This window comes from Rousettus aegyptiacus, unplaced genomic scaffold (assembly GCF_014176215.1).
Source record: "Rousettus aegyptiacus isolate mRouAeg1 unplaced genomic scaffold, mRouAeg1.p scaffold_m13_p_10, whole genome shotgun sequence".
Lineage (NCBI taxonomy): Eukaryota > Metazoa > Chordata > Mammalia > Chiroptera > Pteropodidae > Rousettus > Rousettus aegyptiacus.
Window position 1 is genome coordinate 52,933,660 of NW_023416285.1, and position 23,915 is coordinate 52,957,574.

General features: G+C 33.6%; 1 protein-coding gene across 3 annotated transcripts in view; it reads right to left on the minus strand.

Annotated features, from left to right (window-relative positions):
- Positions 1–23,915, minus strand: part of MOB1B (MOB kinase activator 1B) — a 48,762-nt gene that overhangs the window by 20,882 nt on the left and 3,965 nt on the right. For 2 of the 3 annotated variants that reach the window (XM_016132943.2, XM_016132942.2), the window contains exon 2: positions 3,297–3,463. In XM_016132943.2, coding sequence (XP_015988429.1) covers positions 3,297–3,463 — 167 coding nt within the window. Of the gene's footprint in view, positions 1–3,296; positions 3,464–5,598; positions 5,704–23,915 lie in introns of all 3 variants that reach the window. The other variant, XM_016132945.2, reaches the window with a different exon arrangement.

A 23,915-nucleotide genomic window follows, 5' to 3' on the forward strand; every position in this document is an offset into this window, starting at 1 on the left:
TATGTATAGTTAAAGTATATTTCTTGGAGACAGAATTTAGATTTGTTTTGTTTAGAACCATCTTGACACTATCGTCTTTTTTACTGAAGCATTTGTCCTTTACATTTAATACAACTTACAAATATTTGGATTTGAATTTACTGCTTTACTATTTGCTATCTGTTTATCCTACCTGTTACAATTTTTTTCTTTTCTTTCTTATGTTCTTTAGCATTATTTTTTATTATTCTATTTCTCACCTCTATTAGCTAGATACTTATACATTCATTTACTATTATTTAGTCTTTCCCTAGAGCAGAGTTAAGCAAATTATGGCCATAGGCCAAATCTGGCACATCACCTCTTCTTGTAGTTTTATCAGAACACAACATGCCCATTTGGGTACATATTGTTTATGATGGGTTTCGAACTACAGCAGCAGAGATGAATAGTTACTACAGAGTCTGTATGGGAAGCAAAGCCTAAAACATTTAATAACTGGACCTTTACAAAAAAAAAAAAAAAAAAAAAAAGGTTTGCCAACCCTTGGCCTGGAGTACAGTATAAGTATCCTTGATTTAACAAAGCCCCAAACAAAAATTAATATTTTTACCTCTTCCTGGACATTGTATGACCCTTATATATGCCAGAAACTATTCCAACATCTAAGGATAAGAAAAAAAACGGACTCAATCCCATGTCCTTATTGAGTTTATTAGCTAATAGAGAAAATATCACTTGGGTTTTTCATAAAGGGAAGTACAAGTTATGGAAGGAAACAGCCAATGAAAACTTAGTACAAATGAATTCCAAGAGTGTTCCAATAATCACTGCCATCTATCTAGCCAGTCTCTAATATCCTATTGACTATACTCTCCTGGGCAAAAATATATCTTTTTAAGTTTCTCAGGCAGGAAAGGATAATTTATCCATATATTGAAGGACAATCCTACATACAGTGACACTGAGCTTGCCCCTGTTCCCTCTTTATTTCTGCGGTCCTACAGTCTCTTACTATCCATTACCCACAAGTAGCACTTTACTAATTCAGACTTTCTAGAGCAGCAAAAAAAAAAAAAAAATTGACTTTAAGTTAAACTCCAATTGCTGATGAAAGTAGAGCAGTAATAAGCATTATACTAAATTTAACCCTACAAGTTTTTCTCTACCCACTTACCTCTCAAAGAGCCAAGACTTACTAAGTAATGACTCTGCAACTTAATAATTAAGTTGTCCTGTACAAGAACAAAGGACAACATATGGCTTTGAAATAAGATAAGTTTGAATCCCAACTCCTATACTTACTTACCAGTTGTTATTAATCACCTTGAACCTTAGGATTCTACTTTTAAAACAGGGTTTATTATAGAGTGCTAAAAAATATGTGTCTATCATAAAATGGGCTGTTAGTAAATGCCAGTTTCCTTCCATAAACCAAGATAATGGCTTCAGGATTCTGTGCCACATAAATTTATAAGCCATCCATCCAGCTTTTTTCAAAATCCTGAACCTTCTCTCTATCTTCTTTAAGCTATCACTCTTTCTAGCAGCAGAATGTTTATAGCCAGGCTCTGGTTTCTCCTATGAAACTGGTTGTTTGGTTTGTAAAGATTTCCCATTTCCTACCATTTACCTTCATCTGGCAAATGAAATGATGCCAAAAGAACCATTAAGATGCCAATCTTATCAACAAATTCCCTTCGCTCTTTTTACATGCCCAAAATGTTTACTTAATCACTGTCAGTAAGCAGAAATATCTGTCTAGTTTCAAATCCCATTCACCTCATCAAGCATCATTTGGGAAGGAAAATTTTGGAATCCAATATTTCAGTCAATTGCTGTATTTTCAAGGCAGAATTACCTGTTCTAATTGGATGTTCTAATGCCCTAATTCAAAGTAATTTTTCTCCAGCTATTATTGCAAAGTGCCTGTGAAATTTTAGAAGTTCCTAAAGTTCTAAGCATTTCAGTAGTATGGACACTCATTTCTGGCAATTGAGACAGAGAGAACACAGACAGAAAATGATGATCTGCTTTTATACTTCAAGTCAGAATCTCATATACAGATGTTTAGTGTCGCCTTCTTTAGATTTTTTTTAAATTAGTAAATAAGTTCTCAAATGGTACCAAAAGACACAAACAAGTACAAAAAAAGGATGTACACATATACTGGAAATTTATTCTGAACATTGTCTTTGAAGTGTCACAGAACCACCTTATAAGTAAGATGGGTTTCACCAATAAAGAAAATAAATCACCATTTCTTTAGTAACTAAACTCTCTTGGTCCAGGTGGATAGCCACATTACAATAAATACTGCTTTTATGCAAATGCTGTCACAGAAAGGTTTTAAGACATCTCAGCAAAATCCTTTAGGTTCCTCAAAATTATTAGTGGGTGGCAGCTCAATTTATAAATCCCATGATATATTTCAAATTACAATAAGATACCATCAAACATTGCAAGAAAAATACTATTTTGCTTTCCATTAATCAAAGTCTAGACATAAAGTATATGCCTTCAATTAAATTCTATTTTATTTTTACTAGATTCTTATAAAATTCTCCCAATATAAAGTTCTATTAGTTTCTTCACTAGGCTGAAAAACTTTGAATATTAAAAGTATCACTTTATTCCACAACTTTCTCTGGCTTAATTCGCAAGAATATATTTACTTTTTACTTACATGTTTTTCTTCCTAGGTGTTAAGAATATCTTATAAACATTTTATTATTTTCATAAGCTCACTATTGAATTCTTTTTTAAAAAGCGTAATTTTTATAGAAATAATTGAGTATGCTACTGAAAGAGGCAATTTAGCACAGCAGTTAAAGTGCAATCTCTGAAATTCTATAGCTCTATATTGTAGCCCAGGTTCTGCCATTGAATAGCGGTATAACTTAGGCAAATCACTAATCTTTCTGTCTCAGCTTCCTATATTTATTAAACTGGCATAATAATAGTACCATCATCATAAGGTTGTAAAGCTGAAATAAAATAATCCATGTAGAAAGAATGGCAGAGTGCCAGACACACAGAGTTCCATAAATATTACTTGCTGTTAATATCATTTGTTCCATTGAAGACAGTAAATCTATGCTTTGCATTTCATTGTAAGAGGAGACAAGAATTTCATAAAACTTTACATTCAGAAATAAAATAACATAAAAGCTAAAGTGGATTGAGGTATCACTACAGTATGACATTATATTGCTAACTAGATTCTAAAATCTAAAATACATAGCACCCCAAAACTAACTCACAGTGAGGCTGCTAACCTAATTTGGAGTCTACTGAGAAATAGAAAGGCTACTTACTGTTCACTGCAACCCACTCATTTAGATCTTCTCCCTCAGGAAGCATGACAGCCATCCGGAGGTTGCCACTGCCAAGTGTGGCTTCTGCATGCTTTAAGAGCTCATATTGGTGAGAACCTTCTGGAATGTTCTTCTTTGGTTTAAATGTTTTAGAGGAGCGACTACCACTAAATAGACAGAAAAAAAAAAAAAGGCACTTCAATATATAAGGCTTGACTATGAACAGAAACTACTACAGTCTATTACTGGATAAAATAACATAGCAATGACCTTAAATGTCCACAAATAAACAGCCCTAAATTGTACTGGCTGCATTAAATTTCAGCAATATAACTGCTATAACTACTGTGTTTGAGACCCCAAACTCCTACAAACCTTCTCTACATTTTCTACTGCAACTTCCTAGAATAAAAAGAATTTTTAATTGTAACTATCCAGCTTTTCACAATAAATTAACAATTCAAGATCTATAGGTTGTAATCTTGAAAAACGAAAAACTATCCCTGTGATAATCTTTATTTTACTCCTTTTCACCCTATTCCCTCATCCTAATACACTTTGTTTCCTTTGTATAAAAAGTATAAAGGTACAATTTTATAACAATAAAACACAAAATCCTAGAGCAAGAAAGGCTACACGTTCTTCTACCCAATTAGGAAGCATCAGCAATCTTAATCCAGAATTCCAGATATGCAGATAAGTAGCTAGACATTAATACGGTTGGTTTGTTCAAATTTCATATATATATTTTTAAGTAGACCAAATGAAACTAGTCTTAGAAAAGATTTTAAGAGTTTTTAAGAGATGGATTCTTCTCTTGATGCTAGCAAGTTCTTATCAACTTATGTTATATCCCAGTCACCCCTTCTCAATACTTCCTTTCTTCCATTCATATGAAAAGGAACAAAAAGGAAAAAATGAATTAGAGTTTAATGTTACTAAATGCATACCACTGAAATATGCAGACATTTAAACATATGAATACAAAATTGGAATTCCAAAAAAGACAGATAATCAACAGCTATACTTTCCAAACTCTCTACAAGTTTCACCTATTCTCCCAAACTTACCCGCAAGATCTCTCCCTTGTTCCCTAAGATAAAGTGGTAGTTCGCAACCATGGCTGCATATTATATTCACCTGGGGAGCTTTCAGAACATACTGAGGATCTATGATAAACTAAGAATCTAACAGCCAACCCAAATACCCAATACAAATAACAGGTATTTTTTACTCTAAGGTAATGGCATTCTCCTTTAAATTTAAATCTCTATTCAGCTGTTATAATTAAGAGCAAATTAATGCTCCTCAACTCTAACATTGCTCCTTTCCCTCACAGACATCTCTACTGAACAGCCAAGGCATCTCCTTAAAAACACTAATTAGATAATATTGTTCTGCTTAACACCACTCAGTGGTTTTCCAGTGCACTCAGAGTAAATCCAAAAGTCAAATACTAGATACAGTCAGTTTCTGGACCCACACTAAATAAAGTGTTGAAACTCTTCTTCACTTTAATCAGATAATGCATTCAACACCAAATTCTCTCCCAGCATCTCTAAAATATAAAAACACAGAAAAGATCGTTGTAACTACTGAGCATGAGGTTTATTTTATTTTCTACTTCTCATCCTTTGTTTATCAAAATTTAATGAGAAACAAATTTCACCAACATTTTTTACAAAAAGCCATTTTACTAATTTATGTGTCATTAATTACAAAATAAAATAGCTCTCCTATGACTAATCTGGTGCACGTCTTCAGGCAGGGTGTAAATTAAGTACACTCCCTTTTAATTAGCCCACAGCTCAGACAGAGGCAGCAACTGAAGATGTGACCAGTTGTTCTGAAAAGGGCTGAGAGAGTACATGGGTACTAAAAGGACACCTGCTGTGCCTGCACTAGGGAGGGTCAGAGCCTCACCCACCCCCAAAACCATCCACTTATTGAACCACTCTGCTCTGAAGTTTTAGGCTTCCACTTATTTTCTAGATAGATGCTTCACTCAGATGCTCCACAAAGCTAAGTAAATCTGCCTCGTTAAGACCTTATACTTGTATAGAAAGAAAAAAAAAATCTGAGTTCAATTTTGTGAAGACCAGCTTTGACACTTATTAGCTATGTTATCTCAGGCAAGTTACCCAACCTTCTTGAGCCTATTTTTTCTTTAACAGTGAAAGCCTAGTAAAAATAACAAAACCTCACCACTATCTGTATCATTGAACAGCTGCAAAATGAGAACATTTTTGTGAAAAAAAGCTTTTAAAACTGTAAAATGTGCAAATGTTAGTATTTTCATTACCTTTCCTTTTCCTGAACCAGAATGACTCAGAGTAATAAAACAAATGGTAGTGCAATGTCCAAAGCTTTCTTTCAATGTCCATTCCCATCCTTTCATCTCCTAAGACTGGATGCAGAAAAATAAAACCTTACTTTGGAAACAAATGCTTTTACACATTAAGTACAAAACAAAATTTTAAAAAAATGTTTTGTTTTGTGGTGCTATACCCATATCAAGGTTCAACTGATCTCAATAATTGTAAGGCTTGATTGCAAATCAAGAAGACAAGGTTCTGGTTCTATTCTTCATTTTGCTATTTTCTTATGTTACATGAGAAACCACAAATTCTCATCTGGGACTCAATTTCTTTATTTTGTTTTCTGAAAGTCTGGAAAATAACTTTTTACAAAAGGGTATAATTTAGAGATGAGATAATGTTTATATAAAATGGCTTTAGTTCCCTGCTGATTGTCAACTCCCTTCTGTTTCTCATTTCCATGTACATTCATACTTCCAAAATGCTTTCAAGTTCTCCATCTAATTTTCCTTCTCTAGCCCTTCTGCTTTACTTAGGCAGAATAACCTAACCATTTCAATATTCTATGTTTTAATATTCTTTTTTAAAATCATATTTAGCTTTTTCTTCAATTGCTACCTGAAACTCCTACCACTCTCCACCCTACCCTGGAACGGTGCTCAATACTGCTCCTTATTCCTAGGTTAAAAGACCAACTTACAGAATCCTCCAGTATCAAAGCCTGTACACAAAAGTCCTCATCAATGAGTAAAAGCTTTTATAGCATCAATATATAGCCAAATGCACATATTTCACATGGCATTTTAAGATATCTGATTGCAAGTATTCAAAAACATTTTCAATAACAGAAAGTATGTTGTCCTCACCCCCATTTCAGGACAACTGTGTATCAGAAGAAGCTCAGAAATATCTTGTGTATCCTTCCAGAGAGTCTAAGTCTATACAAGCATAGAATGCTTATGCCTATTTGTTTTTACACAATTGTTGCATACTATGTATACTAAATAATGTTTTTCAGCTAGTATATCCAGGAGATTATTGTATAATAAGGTAAAGATACATCTAATTTATTCTTTTTACAGTTTGAATAGTATTTCTTTATATAGATATATATCTAAATCAGTCACATATTGTATGATTCCATTTATATGAATTGTCCAGAAAAGGCAAGTCCATAGAGATGGGAATGTAGAACAGTGGTTGCCAGGGCCTGGAGAAGGAGAAATAAAGAGTGACTACTAATGTTAAGAGATTTCTTCTGTGAGTGATAAAAATGTTCTGGAATTAGATAGTCAGGATGGTTACACAACTTTGTGACTACACTAAAATCTGCTGAATCGTACACTTTAATGAATGAATTTTATGGTATGTAAATTATAGCTCAATTTTTTTTTTTACTATTAAAATAATAGCTTCACAATAATGCTCCTTACCACCTCAATAAGTCAGTTTGTTTCATTCATTTATTCACCCTTGTATTTATTCATCTAACTAGCAGATTTTGACCAGCTACTATGTTCTAAGTAGCACTGTTCTGAGTCCTGGTCAGTTCACAGCACTGAAAAAGATAGATAAGATTCCTACTCTCATGGTGGAGAGAAGAGGCAACAGAGAAAATAAACCAATAAAAACTATTGAGTGCTAAGTGCTATGATGAAAATAATAGAATAATGTGACAAAACATTAAGATTAGGTGGTTAGAGAAATCCTACCAAAGGCCAGAAAGCCAAGAAGTAGCAAGCTATAAGATCTAGAGAAGAACGTTCAGATTTATAGGATAAACTAGTATCACAGTGAGTTTTTTAGGAGTAGGGGTAAAAAGATAACTGTGAATAGGGTATAAGAAGAAATCAGAAAGACTGGTAAAACCACACTAGCTAAGATTTAAGAAGCCAAAGAGATTATCATAGTATAAATGGGAAACCACTGAAAATCTTTTGAAAAACCAAAAGTAGTAACATGATTTAATATTTTTTAAAAAGATAACTCTAGTTGTATGCTGAAAATAAACTGGGTGGATGGCAAACGAGGAAGCAGAGAAGCCAGTCAGGAAACTATTTCAGAGAAAAGAGAACGATAGCATGGAGTAGTGAAGACAGAATCCAGTATTTACTTGTAGGTAGTACCAGCAGGGCTCGCTACTGAATTTCACGATTTGTGGAGAGTGGTGAAGAAGACAGAATCAGGGACAACTCCTAGGTTTTTAGTCTCAAGTAGGTAGAAAATGGGACCTTTACTGAGATAAGTTTGAGGAGACTGGTTTTGAATATATTAACTGAGATACCTATCAGATATCCAAATGGATATCTTAGGTAGGCAGTTGTATATATAGGTCTTAGGCTCAGAGAAAAGATCAGACTGAAAGTAATTAAAGCATCCTCACTGGTTAGCACGTGCCCAAGGGTGTACTAGTATATTATTAAAGTGAGTATTCATAAGCTATGAGAAGTCCTATAGTAAAGAAAATTGTTTATGGCTTAGCTCAGGGTTTCCAAAACGGCTTTAGTCATGGAAACTTTTCCTCCACATTTTAATATCCTGCTCTTTAACACATATCAGGGAATACTGCTCTAATATACCAAATTGCTAAATGGGTTGCCTCTCAATTTATAGTATGTTCATAATACCTAAATTTTATAAAGTGTGACTCAGAGACTTCAAAGAAGAACAGGGAGGGTCAACATATAGATTTAGTCAATTCACTACTTCTTTAATGCCTGATAACATTTTATAATCTAATACTTAGGAAATAACTAAAGTACTTCACAAATAAAGGCCAATTAGTTTCTACATCTGTGAAGTTATCTGAGGCATTACCTCGGCTATAGATGAAGACACTAAAGTTTAATCACTCACTTCCAATCACCCTCTGAACTTTTGAGTCATATGTAGGCTGCAGTTCCCTTTATCTAGCACTAAATTCATTATTCCAGTCAGTTACTAGGTACTGAAACCACAGGTTTTAGGAAGTGCCTAGAGTTGAACGTCTAGGGGATTTCCATGCGATAGCAGTAACTCCATTTCAGAATCCTATACAATGTGTGGATTATTAAAAAAAGAAAACCAAAACTCGCACATGCTGAGCTCAGAATGAGCATGAGCTTAACAATTAAGTTGGCAATAATTTCAAATATACTGGTATTTCAACCACGAAATATCTAGGGAACTTACATCTTATTTCTTTCATAAAAAAATTTTTCCTAACCTTCCACAAAAAACTCCTTCCGCTCATGTCTCATTTTGGTTTAAAGCACCTGTTAACATTTTACTTAGGTGTTTGTTCTCTTTTAGATGTCATTTCAAAATAAGAGGCTGTATCCTTTTCATTTCTGTAATTACACTGCCTAATACTATGGCTAGCATACAGTAAAGGGCATAGGATTTGTTGTAAAGAGCCAGTTTCAGATTCCATCTTTGTAACTTACTAGCTATGAAATCCTGGACAAATTATACAACTTCTCTAAGCTTACAATTGCAAAATTAGAGTTATCAATTTTGCAGGACCATTATGACAATTAAACGAATACATTTAAAGCACCTTAGTTCTGAGGTAGCTGTCACACAACAAACATGCAATATATGAAACAATAGCTTAAAAATGTTCAATGAATGAATGACTATACAAATAAATGACTATACATATGTGCACCTTTACATGTATACATATGAGTACAAATAAAATACCAGTCCTCACTTTACTCCCGTCTTAGTCCATTCAGGCTGCTATAACAAAAATATCACCGACTGGGTGGCTTATAAACAACAGAAATTTATTTCTCACAGGTTGGGGAGCTGCAAGTCCAAGATCAGGGTACCAGTATTATTGGGTCCCCTTCCTGACTGCCAACTGCCCACTTCTCACTACATCCTCATATGATGGAAGGGGCTATGAAACTCTGTGGGATTTTTTTTTTTTATACCCACTTCCCAAAGGCTCACCTTCTAATATCATTACATTGGGCATTAGGATTTCAACATAGATTTGGAGAGAAACATTAAGACCACAGCAATCCTCCTGCCACAATTCTACTAATCCATAAAAGAGTCAGCTTAAAACATTACCTTCTCATGCTTATTTGTTTACATTCTTTCTCTCTCTCTCTCACTAAATTGTGAGTTACTCAAGAATAGGGATCGTGTCTTAGTTGTCCTTGTATCCCTACAACCTAACACAGAACCTGAGACATGACAGATACCTAATAAGTGTTTACTATCTTAAGTAACAATATTGAAAGAGAAAAAAATTCTTGTTCTAATTGCAAGGAACAGTTATTCTCAATATTAAAGGAAGGAATTAATCCATCATCATTATTTGGTGCAACAAATCTAAAAGATTTTAACTGCAGCATGAGAAGTAACAGATGAACTGGGAATATTTCCTAGCCCTGACACCAAAATTTCATTTTCAATCTTAGGTCCTGTCCTACTTAAACCTTAACTAAAAAGCAGGACAAAGACATCTTAGCAAGTCTAAGCAAGCCTACTCCTCCCATTATGGAAAAGGAGAGAAAGAAAAGAGGTTGCTTTTATATTTTTAATAACTAAATAGGTTGCAGTTTCCTCCCACAATTTAAAGTAATTTAACTGTACTTTAAAAAACTAATATGCACTTCCTTGTTTTAATAGGATTCCTTTTTTTTTTTTTTTTTTTTGAAAATAAAAGAGCAGAATTTCCCTTGGCATTTAATCCAAAACCACAGCCCATTATAAAAGGTGCAATAAAAGATCATGTCTGAAGCCTTGGCAATAATGGAACAATCTTTACATCAGATACAGATCTCAACTCTAGGGCAAAGATTCGCCTACGATTCCTGTAGTCCATTATTTGTCTGAAAATATGAAGCAGCAACACAATAGGCATGTAATGCAATCAGTGACATAGCAGTTTTGTAGTCTAAATGCTTCGAAATTAAATTCTTATAATAAAGCAAGCCTGACTAGAAACACACACACACATGTACACAGAGTTAAAATCGAATGCAGACTACTCCTCTTTACCTCATACACCTTTAACTGAACTTCCTTTCTTCTCTGATGTCTCGTCATCCCTAGAAAATTAATTTAGGAATCATTTTCCTCAGGAAACTTCTCTGATATCCTAAGCTGGTTAAGGACACCTTCTCTGTATCACATAGGACACTATCATGTGTCTCTATTCTAAAGGCACCTTAAGTATCTCACAGGCAAGACTGTTTCTAAGTCATCATTGCATCTCCTGAACCAAGCAGAATACGTAGGTCTGAACAAATCTTCAATAAATGTTTGTTGTGCTAAATTGATAAAGCATTCCAGGTCAAAAATGGTGAAGTAAAGCAAATATGTTAAAATTTGATAAATTTATATTCTCAGCTTATACTGAGGCCCAGTTACAGTAGGTATAAGTAGCATAGCACATACTACACATGCAGAGCACTATACATATTATGTTTAAACAGTTCTGTAGGACAACTGAACAAATGGAATCATCCAACCACAAAATTACTGCACAAGGCTGTAGAACTGGATTTATCGTGACCCTAACATTTTAAACTTTAGGGGTCTTCAATGGCAGGGCCCCTTCCATGCCACTAGAAGGAGTCTTAACAATGTATTCTCATGGTCATATACTTTCACAAAAACTGCAAAAGTAAGCTAACTACAATTGGTTAAGACTGCTGTCTCTGACTTCCCCCCTTTAGACTTCCTCCTTGGTTAATGTGGTATTCTGGGTATTTGGCTAAAGGGAAGTTGAGTAAGGAATATTTTAGTTTAGGTTTCCTAGGTATATGTAATTCACAATCACTTCCATGTATTATTAGATTATTGTTAGTCTAGAGACAGGAATGACTTATAAGAAAATTCCTACCACGTAAGCACTGCCTGATCTGGTATCATTTACACTAATGTTCAGGACCAGAGTCATCGATATACAAGCTCTGCAGGGTATTGGTACAGATATAAGAACATTGTATTTCATATATGAAAGAGACTTAGTAGAGATTTCCCCTAATTTGACAATCTTAAAATATTACATGATATTACCAATAAAATAAGTTGTAAATCTGAAATTTTTCTAAGCTATCAATAATAAGCTTATTTTGATCAGCCATGTTAGAGGAAAAAGTGAAAATCTTTCTATTCTCTTTATAGAAAACAGTAACTCTATTTTGTAAATGTTGACATAAGTTGCCAAAAAGTATGTAGCTGAAAAATGTAAGTTAAAAATGTATTAAGGGATGTCAGGCAGGTAACCAATAAAAATGTTATTTTTCTATATTGTATAATGTTCGTTGACTTTGTCTGTTTATTAAATTTGTAAATTGTGATTTTTTTCTCATTCTAAATATTTACTTTGCTACCTAATTTTGTATTCATAATTTATTTTTTACTCATTTTCTCAAGGAAGGCTTCCCCAAACTGAATTAATCTCTACCAACTTGAAGGCTCATTAAAGGTACTGCCAAATGGAAAATCAGAAATTATAGCCTGACATAACTTATTTTCTCAATTATCTACACATAAAGCTATTTAGATACCACTTTAGAGAAAGTGCTCTTGACCATACCCTAAAGATTTAACCATGCCTTCTTCCAGATACTGCTGTACTCTGTACAGACTAGACTTCTATTTACTGTATTTACCTAGGAGAATTGTGTTGTCTGTCTCCCTCCTACCATGTGCAATTTAGGAACAGGTAATATCTATCTTATTCATGTGGGTGTTTTTTCAGAAGCTACTTTATAATACAATAATTGATAGTTTTTGATCTCTTTTTAAAAGTTGCTACTCTTTGAACTACTATCTTTATGGTAAAGTTTATTAAAGGTCTTGCTTCTATCAGATGTTGATTCATTGCTGTAGATAACTGAGGAACAGGATTAACTATAAGAATTGACATTACCTAATTTCTTTAATGAACTAGAAGTTAATGTACTGTCATCCCAGTGCTTTGCTCACCAAAAAGATCAGCATAGTTAAAAAAAAAAAAAAAAAAAAAAGCTGTATTGTTCAATGGGTAAAAATTAGCAGTAAGTACAAACAATGGGCAACAGTAGACTATTTGTTCTTCAAAAAGCCAAGCTAATTATTTAGCTAATGGAATCTCTAGAATTATGTGAAGTAAGTAGAAGTATGTCGTTATATCAAAGACTCACAAAGACCTTTGGTTTTACCTTAAAAAGTTAAAGTGCCTTCTGGGGTGATGAAAATGTTCTGGGTCTTGAAAGGAGTGTGGTTCATACAAGTTATACATTTGTCAAAACTAACTGAACTATATACTTAAGATCTGAGCATTCACTGTTTGTAAATCATGCTTCAATAAAATAAAATTTAAAATATAGCAATGAACTTGAATCTACTAAGATTTATCTCTGAGCTACAAAATATGAAAACAACTCTCATGATGTTCTTAAACATTTATACAATAATTTCTTCTTACTGACCTTTTTGCCTCTAGTTCTTAATCTATTCTGAGCCTCTGATAATCTGAAAGATAGTATGACCCTTCTCTCTAGAGACATATGTCATAATATATTGTATATAGAATTCAAGGAGTTGCTAAAACCTGTTCATAAACCCAAATAAAGAACACCTGCCCTAATCTGGCTCCTTTCTCAGGCTATCACGAAAACATTCATTTTCTAAAATCTTCTATGAGCACCTTTATTTTCTAATCCTAATGGATGTACTCTTTTGGATAAAACCACAGAGACATTCAATATGGATAAGTACAGGTCTTTTATTCAATGAAAAAATCCACAGTTTACACAGTTTGTGGTTTATTCTTTTTCTATTAATTAGTGACTGTAACATAAAGCTGTGATCATATTTGTAAAATAATTTATGTTAAAGTTTAAAACCATGGTATTTAAAAGAAATTCAATTAATTAAATTAATATTCTGAAGAAAATGAAGAAGCCCACAATGACACCTATAAAAACTGATAAAGTGTCATGGGAAATGGGGAGAACCTTTATTTCGTTTATTTACTGGAACCGGAGGATGATATAGGAAATCTGAATATAAAAGTTAATTATTTTCTCTTATAAATCTAATTTCGAATGCAGCTAATTGGTTTATTTTTAACAAAATAAATAGAGATCATTCCTGATTTGAAGATAAATCTTAACCAGTGAATAATTAAGTTTAAAGATAGTAAAGATTGAAATGAGATTTTTCTAGAGCATACTTCAGAAGCATAACCTGAATAATCTAGAATACCATGATGACTGATAAATAAACAAACAAACAAATAAATAAGTAGTTTATTTCAGCTCCAATACAGATTAATCTGTTTTCTTATAAAAATGAGTTAAAATTGAACTGTTAGAAAACTTTTAGACTACCTACTTATACATTGCAGTAACAAAGACAACTCAAAAAAAAAAATAGTAGTTCAAAACGGTGACATTAATTCCTTTCACTCAAGACACTACATAGTTGTGAATGCTTAACAGAACATGGCAATAAAATGAATTAGTATTTATAATAAGACTATTTTGAAGAGTGATGATTGAAGATGGTGAGCTGAAAATACACATTAGCTTCCACTTCCTACTCAAAGTGATAATAAAGTGAATTTTTAAAAAATCATAATCCCATAAAGACAAAGAGAATGAAAGAGGAGACGACAACAAAATTTTGGGAATGAGACAGTAGATAATTAGCGAAATTAACATACCTAAGAAAACCTATCCTAAGGCAACCCAATTTACACCATAGATCCCACAAAAGGTTCAGGAATTAGTAGAAGTAGGATACTCTGGAAATGGGAATGAAGATAGAACAAGACTCACAGTCTAAGGAGGAGTTACACACCCAAATCCACTCTGCAATCTGCACAATGGGTTTATGTATTACCCCCAACCTGAGGAAAGACTAGAAGGTGAAGGTTTATTCTATGAAGAGGGCAAAACAGAGAGGATGTCTGGATTGGGAGACGCAGGTGCAGACAGATGTGCCATACTTAACACTGGCAGATTATATGAGTTTGAAAAATAGCCTTTTCTCCCCAGAAGGATCCCAAGAATGTTGAAGCCAAGAGAATAATCTCCAAGCAAAGACCAAAAGAGCTTTTTCTGGCAAATATGACCATACCACATTTAAAAATCTAGAAAAAGATATTTATTCTAGTTCTTCAAGGAAACAACCTAATCATATCACCCCTTATCAAAACCCACAGTTGACACGCTCTCCACACATATGCTCACAGAGATTACAATTAGCTTTTTAGTTGTCCTACTTGTAAAGAGAAGCAGAAAGCAAAAGGTTAATCAGGTACTTGAGGGAAGCCCCTAACATGAAAGGAGACACCATGATAGAAAAAAAAAAAAAAAAAAAAAAAACGGCTTGGAAGATAAACTATTCAGAAGAATAAAATGCTACCCCCCCCAAAAAAAATATATTGCTTCAGGAAATAAGAACGGACACTATATAAAAAAGAAAAACTAACCAAGACTCTTGAAAATTTTTAAGTGGTAGCAGAAATGAAAAACATAATAGAAAGAATAGAAAATAAAACCTAAGTAAGCTCTCAGAATGCAAAACAAACAAAAAAGTCTCTTAATGGGAAAGGACAAAAAGAAAATCAAGGACTGGTCAATATCCATTCTATATAAGGTCCAATATCCAAGTAATAGGAATTCCAGAAACAAGACAGAAAATCAAAAAAATATTTTATTAAGAAAATACATTATCAAAGAAATAAATCAAGAAATTTTCCCAGATTTAAAAATGCCTTTTTAGACTGAGAGGCCTCCAACTCAGTGCATGAAAATTAACCCATACCAAAAGACACCATTATGAAAATCCACAATAATACAAAGAGAATACCATATAAAGTCCAAAGGGTGAAAAAAATAAATTTCATTCAAAGAATCAGGAATCAAAAAGGCACTTGGACTTCTCAACAACTGGAGCTTAAACCCCATATAAATTAAAATTCTGTGAGAAATTATTTACAACCTAGAACTCTATATCCTGACATAATCACAATCAAGTATGAAGACAGAATATATTTATAGATACATATGGTCTCAAAATATTTACATTCCACATAGTATTTCTAGAGATTATTTAGAGAATCTGTCCCACCAAAATAAGGGAGTAAGTAAACCAGGAAAGAGGACATGAGATCTAAGAAACAGGAAATTCAACCCAAAAGCCATGCATATAGAAATAGAGAGCACCATCTGGTACATACTCAGTGCTCAGTAATTGATACCAGTTAAATATATCTGCATCATCTCTTTATCCTTTGAAGCAAAGGCCCATCCACAGACATAAGCTAAGTTATATCTACACATTGTACATTCTTAATAACCAACTGTAAAAAGAGTGGAAAATCATGTACTGTCCAAAAATACAACAAAAAAAAATAAAACATTTGGAATTCTTGGTATAATCAAAATTTGTCTCATTAGAATTTTATATAACTGACTAAGTGTGGCCTTGGAAAATAACAAGATCCAATAGTCTCAACTTGTTCATCTGAAAATAAAATGAGTTAGGCCTGTAATCTTTTCCAACCCTAAAAATTACTAAATATAAATTATTTATCCAGAGATCTGATCTCATTCTTATCAATTCCACAGTCACTATAAATCTTCTCAAACAAGATTAGAAAGACTCTATGTTGCTAAATATAAAACTGTTCTTTCATAAATAAGAAAAAGAGGCATGAAACTGCAATGATTTTGCCTAACTTACGTAAGTTTTGCACTACCACCATCCAAATTCTAAGTCCTATCTCTTTGAGCCTGACTTACAGGAGCTGACACAAGTTCTAGATATATTCTTTTAGAGGGCAACTGCAGATCACAGGAACAAGTGACTTCTTCTATAGAAGAACTGAGACAAAATATTTCTTAGATTCAAGTTTGTTTCATTCTCCCTTTCTGTTTGGAAGCAAGGGTTTCCATCTTTCAATTCGCCAATGGTTGAATCTAAGCATTAGCTGAGGGTACCTAAGCACAGGACAATCGTGATTCCTCTAAATGAAAGCTAACAAGAATGGCTGCAGGAAGGGTACAAATTTATTATTATTATTATTTTTAAAAAGCCTCTTTAATCCTAATACAATCAACTGCAAAAGTAACATTTCACATTTCCTAGGATTCAGCAATGCTCTCCAGCCTGGAATGAGCTTTAACTATGGCCATGTACAACCAAGAAAGAATAACACAAATGAGTGAAAAACATCAAAGAATAGGGAAACAATGCATAAAACTAAATGCAAAAATCCTCCCCTCTTCTCCCTGCATCTTTGAATTATTTTTCTTTATGAACTAAGTGAAATGTAAGTATCAGAAGTCCTATTTAAAAAAAAGAACAAATTCAGGCTAGCAGAGTTTCTCACAAGTACAAATATGCAAAATATTTACTGATAAAATGAGAGTGTTCTGAGTTGTTATATAACTTTCTCATATTTATAATATTTTAACCTATAAATGTTCAAAAACGATAAGCATATCTTAAAGGCATATTCTTCAGGTTCACTAGCAATTGGACACTATTATTTACTCCTACTTTGGGGGAAAAAACTCTCTACCTTGAAGTAATCCATAAAGAAAAACCCTGGCAGAGCTATCAGACTCCATAAGAAAAGTAATAAACCCATTAAGAGTAATAGGTAAAAAGCAGATTTAAATTTACATCCAGAATCGACAGGTCATCTTTAGAGCTCCAAATATGCTATATGCCTCTCAAACATGTATATTATTTGCATTAATTGATCAGTTTATTATATGTATGACAGCTGAAGGAAACTAGACTTTGCATGGTAAACACACAATAGAATATGTAGATGTCAAATTATAATGTACAAATTATAATGTAGTAACCAATGTTACCCCAATAAATGTAATAAAAAAATATATTAGAAAGGTAACTAAGAAACAAGAAATTCAATAGCTCATTTTGGAAAATCCCCCTTTATAGACTATAATCCATGCTCATCTTGGAGAAAAAAGTAATGTTTTCCTAGTAAGTTATTAATATTTAAAAACTAAGTACGTACTGTAACTATAAAACAAATTGACAGAAAGTTTTTAAATTATATTCTACCATTACTTTTCATGACCGTTAATTTTCAAATATCATTACCAAAGAGCTCCATTTAAAATTTTAACATAAAAGACAGTATTTTCCCTTTTTAAAATAAAAGAGAATATAGGTTAATGGCAATGGAAGCAAGCACCCTAACTATGCCAGAGGACGAAAATTCTTTGGAAGAATTTTTACTATAACTTGTTTATTTGGTATTAATATAGAAAGCCCAAGAAGCTGTCATGATTACTATTCTTAGTGCACAATCGCGGTAGGTATGCAGGGAAATGGACACTGGCATTCATGCTACTGGAACACAATTTACAGGTAAGAAACATATGTGCCTGGCATATGCCAATCATTAAAAACAAGGGTAAGGCGACAAGTTCTCTACAAAATTGTGAGATAAAGATCCAATAAATAGGTGATCTAAACTTTTCTGTACACAGTAGCCACCCATTTATATTCCCCCAGAAGTTTTTGGAAAGGGAAAATCTCTTCTATTTCCACCTGCCACAGTGAAAATACTTGAAAAAGTCAGATATGTTTAAAAAAAAATTATTTTTTGTTACCGAATATGTAATATATACTAGGCACTATGCTAGGTGGTAGAGATTTTAGAACAGTTTTGAGGCTGCTGCATCTTCAAAGAGGTCACACACTCTGATGAGAACGTAAGGCCAGAAAACTGACCGGTGAAACATCTCTTTGATAAGGGCTATAATAAGGACTACAGAAGTCAATGAAATGATGTTCAACCAATTGGGAAGGGGACACATGTCAGAAAAAAAGAGTTGGCTCCTGATCTAAAGAAATGGGGTTGGGAAAGAAAAGGGCAGTCCAGCCAGAATAACAGGAACAGCGTTTACCAAGGCAGACAGATGTGGGAGAAATACATGTTGAAAGAGAATGCAAATAAAATGGCTGAGATGAGAGGACATGGCAGGAAGGTGTAGATGAGGCTGGAGTGGTACGCAAATACCATATCATGGAAGCTCTCTATTCCTTGAGATTTTGCAAAAACATTTCTGGTCCATTCTTATCTCTACCTGAAAAGCCCAAGTGAAATACAAGAAGAAAGGAGGCGTAAGGATTCCAGCCACTTGCTTTTCCTATCAAAAAGTGAAAAGCTGGAGTGGAGCAATAGTGGCAACAATGTCAAAATCAAGGAGGGCATGCCCCCAAATCCATCCAGTAGAACAGCCCCTGCCTAAAAATATAGAAGCACACATCTGCAAAATTCCTGCCGTTCTGAATACATGAACATAGTAGACATATCTTATAACTATTATAAGCACGAAAAGCAACTATTTCACATTTATACCCTAAAGAAGTTTGTATACAATGCAACATCAATAATCTTTAACTTTCACTAGTTAGTGGGCTTAAAATTGAGTTAAAAGTAATTAAGGAGTATATATCTATGTAACATGCTGGTATCCAATTTTCAGATTCTGAGGGCAGAGCTCACCTCCTATTTATTTCTAAACTTCTATGTTTCTCCTCCCACTATCAGCACTTTATTTTATACACAGGAGATGAGCAATAATGTTTATTGTATTATTAATACCATTCATTTGTGAGACAGCAATTTGGAATGTGGAAAGACTTTATATGCTGGTCTTTAGAGTTTCACGAGCAAGGATAATGACAGTCTTTGTACAGGACTCTCTGGTTCATGAAAATTTCCATACACATTCCCTCATTCAATTCTCATATTTACCTAGTGGAATAAGTTCCTTTCCCTGTGAAAGACAAAGGAAACAGAAGCTAAGAAAAAGGGCTGTTAAAGAAAAAAATAACACTGATACATGTTAAAGATGGTAAGGCAGACTATTAATTCAGGAGCAATGAGATAGGTATAGGAATCACTGCTATGGGATTTTACAGTATGGGGGAGAAAGATTGGTTTTAACTCCAAATACAGCATGGCAAGTGGGAATTTATAGCCGGAGTGCAGGAGACTGAATAGACAATTACTAAGAAGAAACACTGGGGGGAAGTGGGGTTCTGGCTAGACTGACCTAACAGGAGTCTTGCTGAAAACAGACATCAATAACCTGGGGGATGGTAGAAGAAGCTGATCAGATATTCAGCTATCAGATACTGGGGGGTTCTGGCTATACTGACTTAGCAGGTTTCTTGCTAAAATTAGACTTTACGAAAATGTGCAGAGATGGACCTGGGGAAGATTCAAGAGCCTGACGAAAGTTTGGTCAATCAAAGAATCTTTGTCAGGGCTTTACAGAAGACTTTAAAGATAGAGGTGACGTTATATTGAATTCTAAGTATTTTTCTTCTTTACCTGATTTGGAATCATTTAACTCAATATATAGGCATCCATCCATTTACTATTAACTAATGCTTCTCAAACTTGAAAGTACTGTTCAGCTAGGGATCTCATTAAAATGTGTTCTAATTCAGGGTTGGGGCCTGAAATCTGGCATTTCTAACATGCTCCTTGGTGATGCCGAAGCTCCACACTTTATGGGTCTTAAAGCAGACTTCTAAAGAGTTATAGTTATGTACAGATATTGATCTCCTCAGTCCTAGGGCTGGCCTTCCATCACCAGAGGGCCAAGAGCAGACTTTCTTCCCAATGGTGCTATGTAAAATGACAACGGTATTTTTTTCTAAATGTTAAATGACATAAACAAAAAGCATAGCTCTAGAACCTATAGTTACCACTAGACAATACAGTCCCAATATCTTACAAGTATGTTCCCACTTGAGCAAAAGCTAAAATCAATACAGTTCAACTGAAGTACATTTTGGTTCCCAAACATCGTGCCGCTTAGAATTATACTTTTTGGTGTAGTTTGGCTTTAACTATAATATGAAAAAATATATATATATTCTGATTCTTGATAACTTGCTATTTCCTAAATTAAAAATTGACAAAGGATTGATTAAAGGGTTGAAGATTCTGATTGATAAAACCCCTTTGGACGTCCTGAGGACACAGGTTTCAGTCCTGAAAACAATGCTTGTGCTCAGCTTAAGAGGCTTCAGTTTTGACAAATCAGTTTGTTGTTCACTGACTCAAAAGTGAAATTTCTAAGAGTTAAAAATAAAAGAGCCAGTATTTGGCAGAGTGTGAAGAAGGGTTAGGGAGAATGGAATCAGGCATATGGGAGTAAAAATACACCCATAGGGAGTTTTTAAACAAAGAGCTATTTTGGTAGTTAAATCTAAGGCTAGCAAACAAACGGATTCTCTAAAGAGCACAAAGGTCAGGCTGGAGCTCATCTGTCTGGAACATAATCTGAGCACCAAGATACTAGAAAAGTTGCCATTAAAGACTTTTACCCTTACTGCTTCTACTTAATTCTTCTGTGTTTACACTGAATACTAAGAAAATATTTAAGTTATACCATTATCTATTTTTACGAAGAAACACGCAAAACATATTCCTTCTAATACCCAATACTACAACTACTGTACTATCTCATTAAATTTCAATTTGAGAACAACAAAGGACTTAGGCAGAAAATAGCAAAAAAAAAAATTTCAACCTTTCATTACAAATAATAACAACAATAAGGCCACTTAGCTATGAGGTTAGACTATTACCCAAATAATATTACCTTACCTTAGAACTCCTTTTTTTGCTTCAAACGCCTAAGAAAAATCAAAGTAGCTTTGATACATATAATAAACCCACAGAAATTACCTATGATTTAAGTAATCCGAAATAATGTTTATAAAAAATAATAACAGCTACTAGCAATCATCACACTGTTAAGATACTGATAATGAACTAGATATCACTGCTGCACACAATTACAATTTATTGAGGTAGGCCTTTAACATTCAGTATCTCTAATTCCCCCAACATCTCTGAAGTATTAGTCCTAAACAGAAGATTCATGGGAAAAAATTAGATTACTGTCACAGTCATACCATATACAGTGGAATCACAGGCTGTTTTATACTTAATATGGCTGAAGCGGGGCCTACACATGCTCAGGAGAACAGTAATGGTTGCTATTCTTGAGCCACAAGGAAGGTAGCCAGTCAGGGTTAGGAGAATGGCTATATACAAAGGACTGAGCAAATAAGTGTACTGAGGATAATAGCAACCAGGTCTCTCACTGACAAAGAAGGAAGTAAAAAATATGTAAAAGGAGAAGGTTAGAATGATCCCTGTTGCTACTGACTCAGAATTGCAGTTATTGGTGCAAACTCATTCAATGTATATGGACAGATATATGTGGGTATGTATTTTCTACCATTGTCAATGAGAGGCAGAAATGCATCTGTAATAATGAGCACACCTATCACCTAGATTCTGGTTTCGAAATACTATTTGCCACTGAATAGAACCAAGGCACTTAGAGAAACATCCAGTTCCAGGGCTGGGGCAGAGAAGTATAAGACAAACCTAGAACATCTGGCTGTATCTGTAAGCAGAGGAGAGCTCAGATAAAGACAGGAACAAGTCAGAGGGACAAAGAAGCCAGACTGAACAGGGTTCCCACTAGCCAAAACTGTTACAATTTTAGCACCAAAATAAATAATAATAGTATAGATTATAATCTCATTAAATAAAATAGGAATCCATGTGCCTACACTGATATAAAAAAATAAACAAATAAATGGGAAGAGTAAGTTCTTCCATACAGCAAAAATGTCAAATAATAAATGAAAAAGCAATGATCGATTTAGAATATTGGCAACTATCATAGTAATAATTTTGACAAGAAATATTAATGAACACTAAAACTGGTAGATGCAAATGAAATGAGATGGTTACATAGCTTCAAAATATCTCCCCACAAATTAATTACAAAGAGAAAAAAAAGAACTTTACACTGGAGAATCTTGATACTTTAATCAAAGGATCACCTCCAATAGTGACATGCATAGATTATATTCACCTAATAAGATGCTGTAAGAAAAACAAGCATCACTTCTGTGATATTTCTGCCTCAAATGCATAATCAGGTCTAACCACAAGAAGATATCAGAAAACTTAAAATGAGGGATAGTTTACAAAATGACTGGCCTATAATCCTCAAAAATGTAAAGGTCCTGGAAGTCAAGGAAAATTTGAGAAAGTAATTCAGTTTGTAAAAGGCTGTAACCACAAAAATGGTTATATGTAACACATAATTCATGACTGGATCTTTTTGCTGAGAATGACATTATTAGAGCAACTGATGAAACTAAATGGTGTCTCTGGATAAGGAATATGCATGAGTTCTTTGTGCTATTCTTTGTAACTTTCTAAAAATTTGAAAATGTTTCGAAAAAATTTTGAAAATCACTTCTGTAAATGAACAGGTTTCATACCTACACTTAGAATCAAATATGCTGTAAAAGATGGCCTTAGCTAATTGATAGAAAAAACAAAAATGAAAGTTATATAACTAAAACTAATATATCAATTACATCTCAATAAAAAATGAAAATGTGCGAAGAAAAGGAAATTTCAAAACAAATTTTCTATAGAATTTAATTTAACATTCCTAACAGGTACCATTTTTTTCATATTTTTCAAGGAGTAACATATAGGTATTCTGCCTCAATACTCCTAATTAAATATTCAGTTGAAGAGAAGTACTACATATGCTTTCATGTATCAGAAACTCCAAAAATACAAAAACTCTGCAGCATCAAGGAAAAAGAAGTCAACAATGATAAAAGCAATCACATAGTAATTACTTTGTACTTAGCAATGTAAAACAAAAGCAATCCTATACCACATGGAAAAATTAACTAAAGCCAGGTAGGTATCGGCAACTACCAAAACTATAGTTCTGGAAAGATGACAATACTTACTTCCACTCTCTCCCTCCTCCTGCCCATCCCCACCCCCCCAAAAATAATAACATATTAAACCAGGTTGTCAGATAACTGTTAAGATTATACTTAATCAACTGCCATTCAAAATGATGTTGCAGAAGTATATCTATTGACACAAAGAATTTACAAATGAAAAAATTGGTCTATGTAAAGTAGGGATCCATTTGTATATTTTTAAAGATATACAAACAAAAACCCGTGACAGAAAAGGTTAGGAACTTATACTGCAAAATACAAACAGTAGTCAACTCTGAAGGTGTGATTATGAGTGATTTTTATTTTCTTCCTTTTCTTATCAGTATTTCATGATTTCTCCAACATGTGTATTATTTTTACAATAACAATGGAAATAAAAAGTAACTTAAAGTTTTACTTAAATTTAAAGGTTTCTATTTTCCACCATTATATTCTTAGTGACCCTCATAAAACAGTTCCAGTAGTATGAGATATTATTAATACCTAATAACAT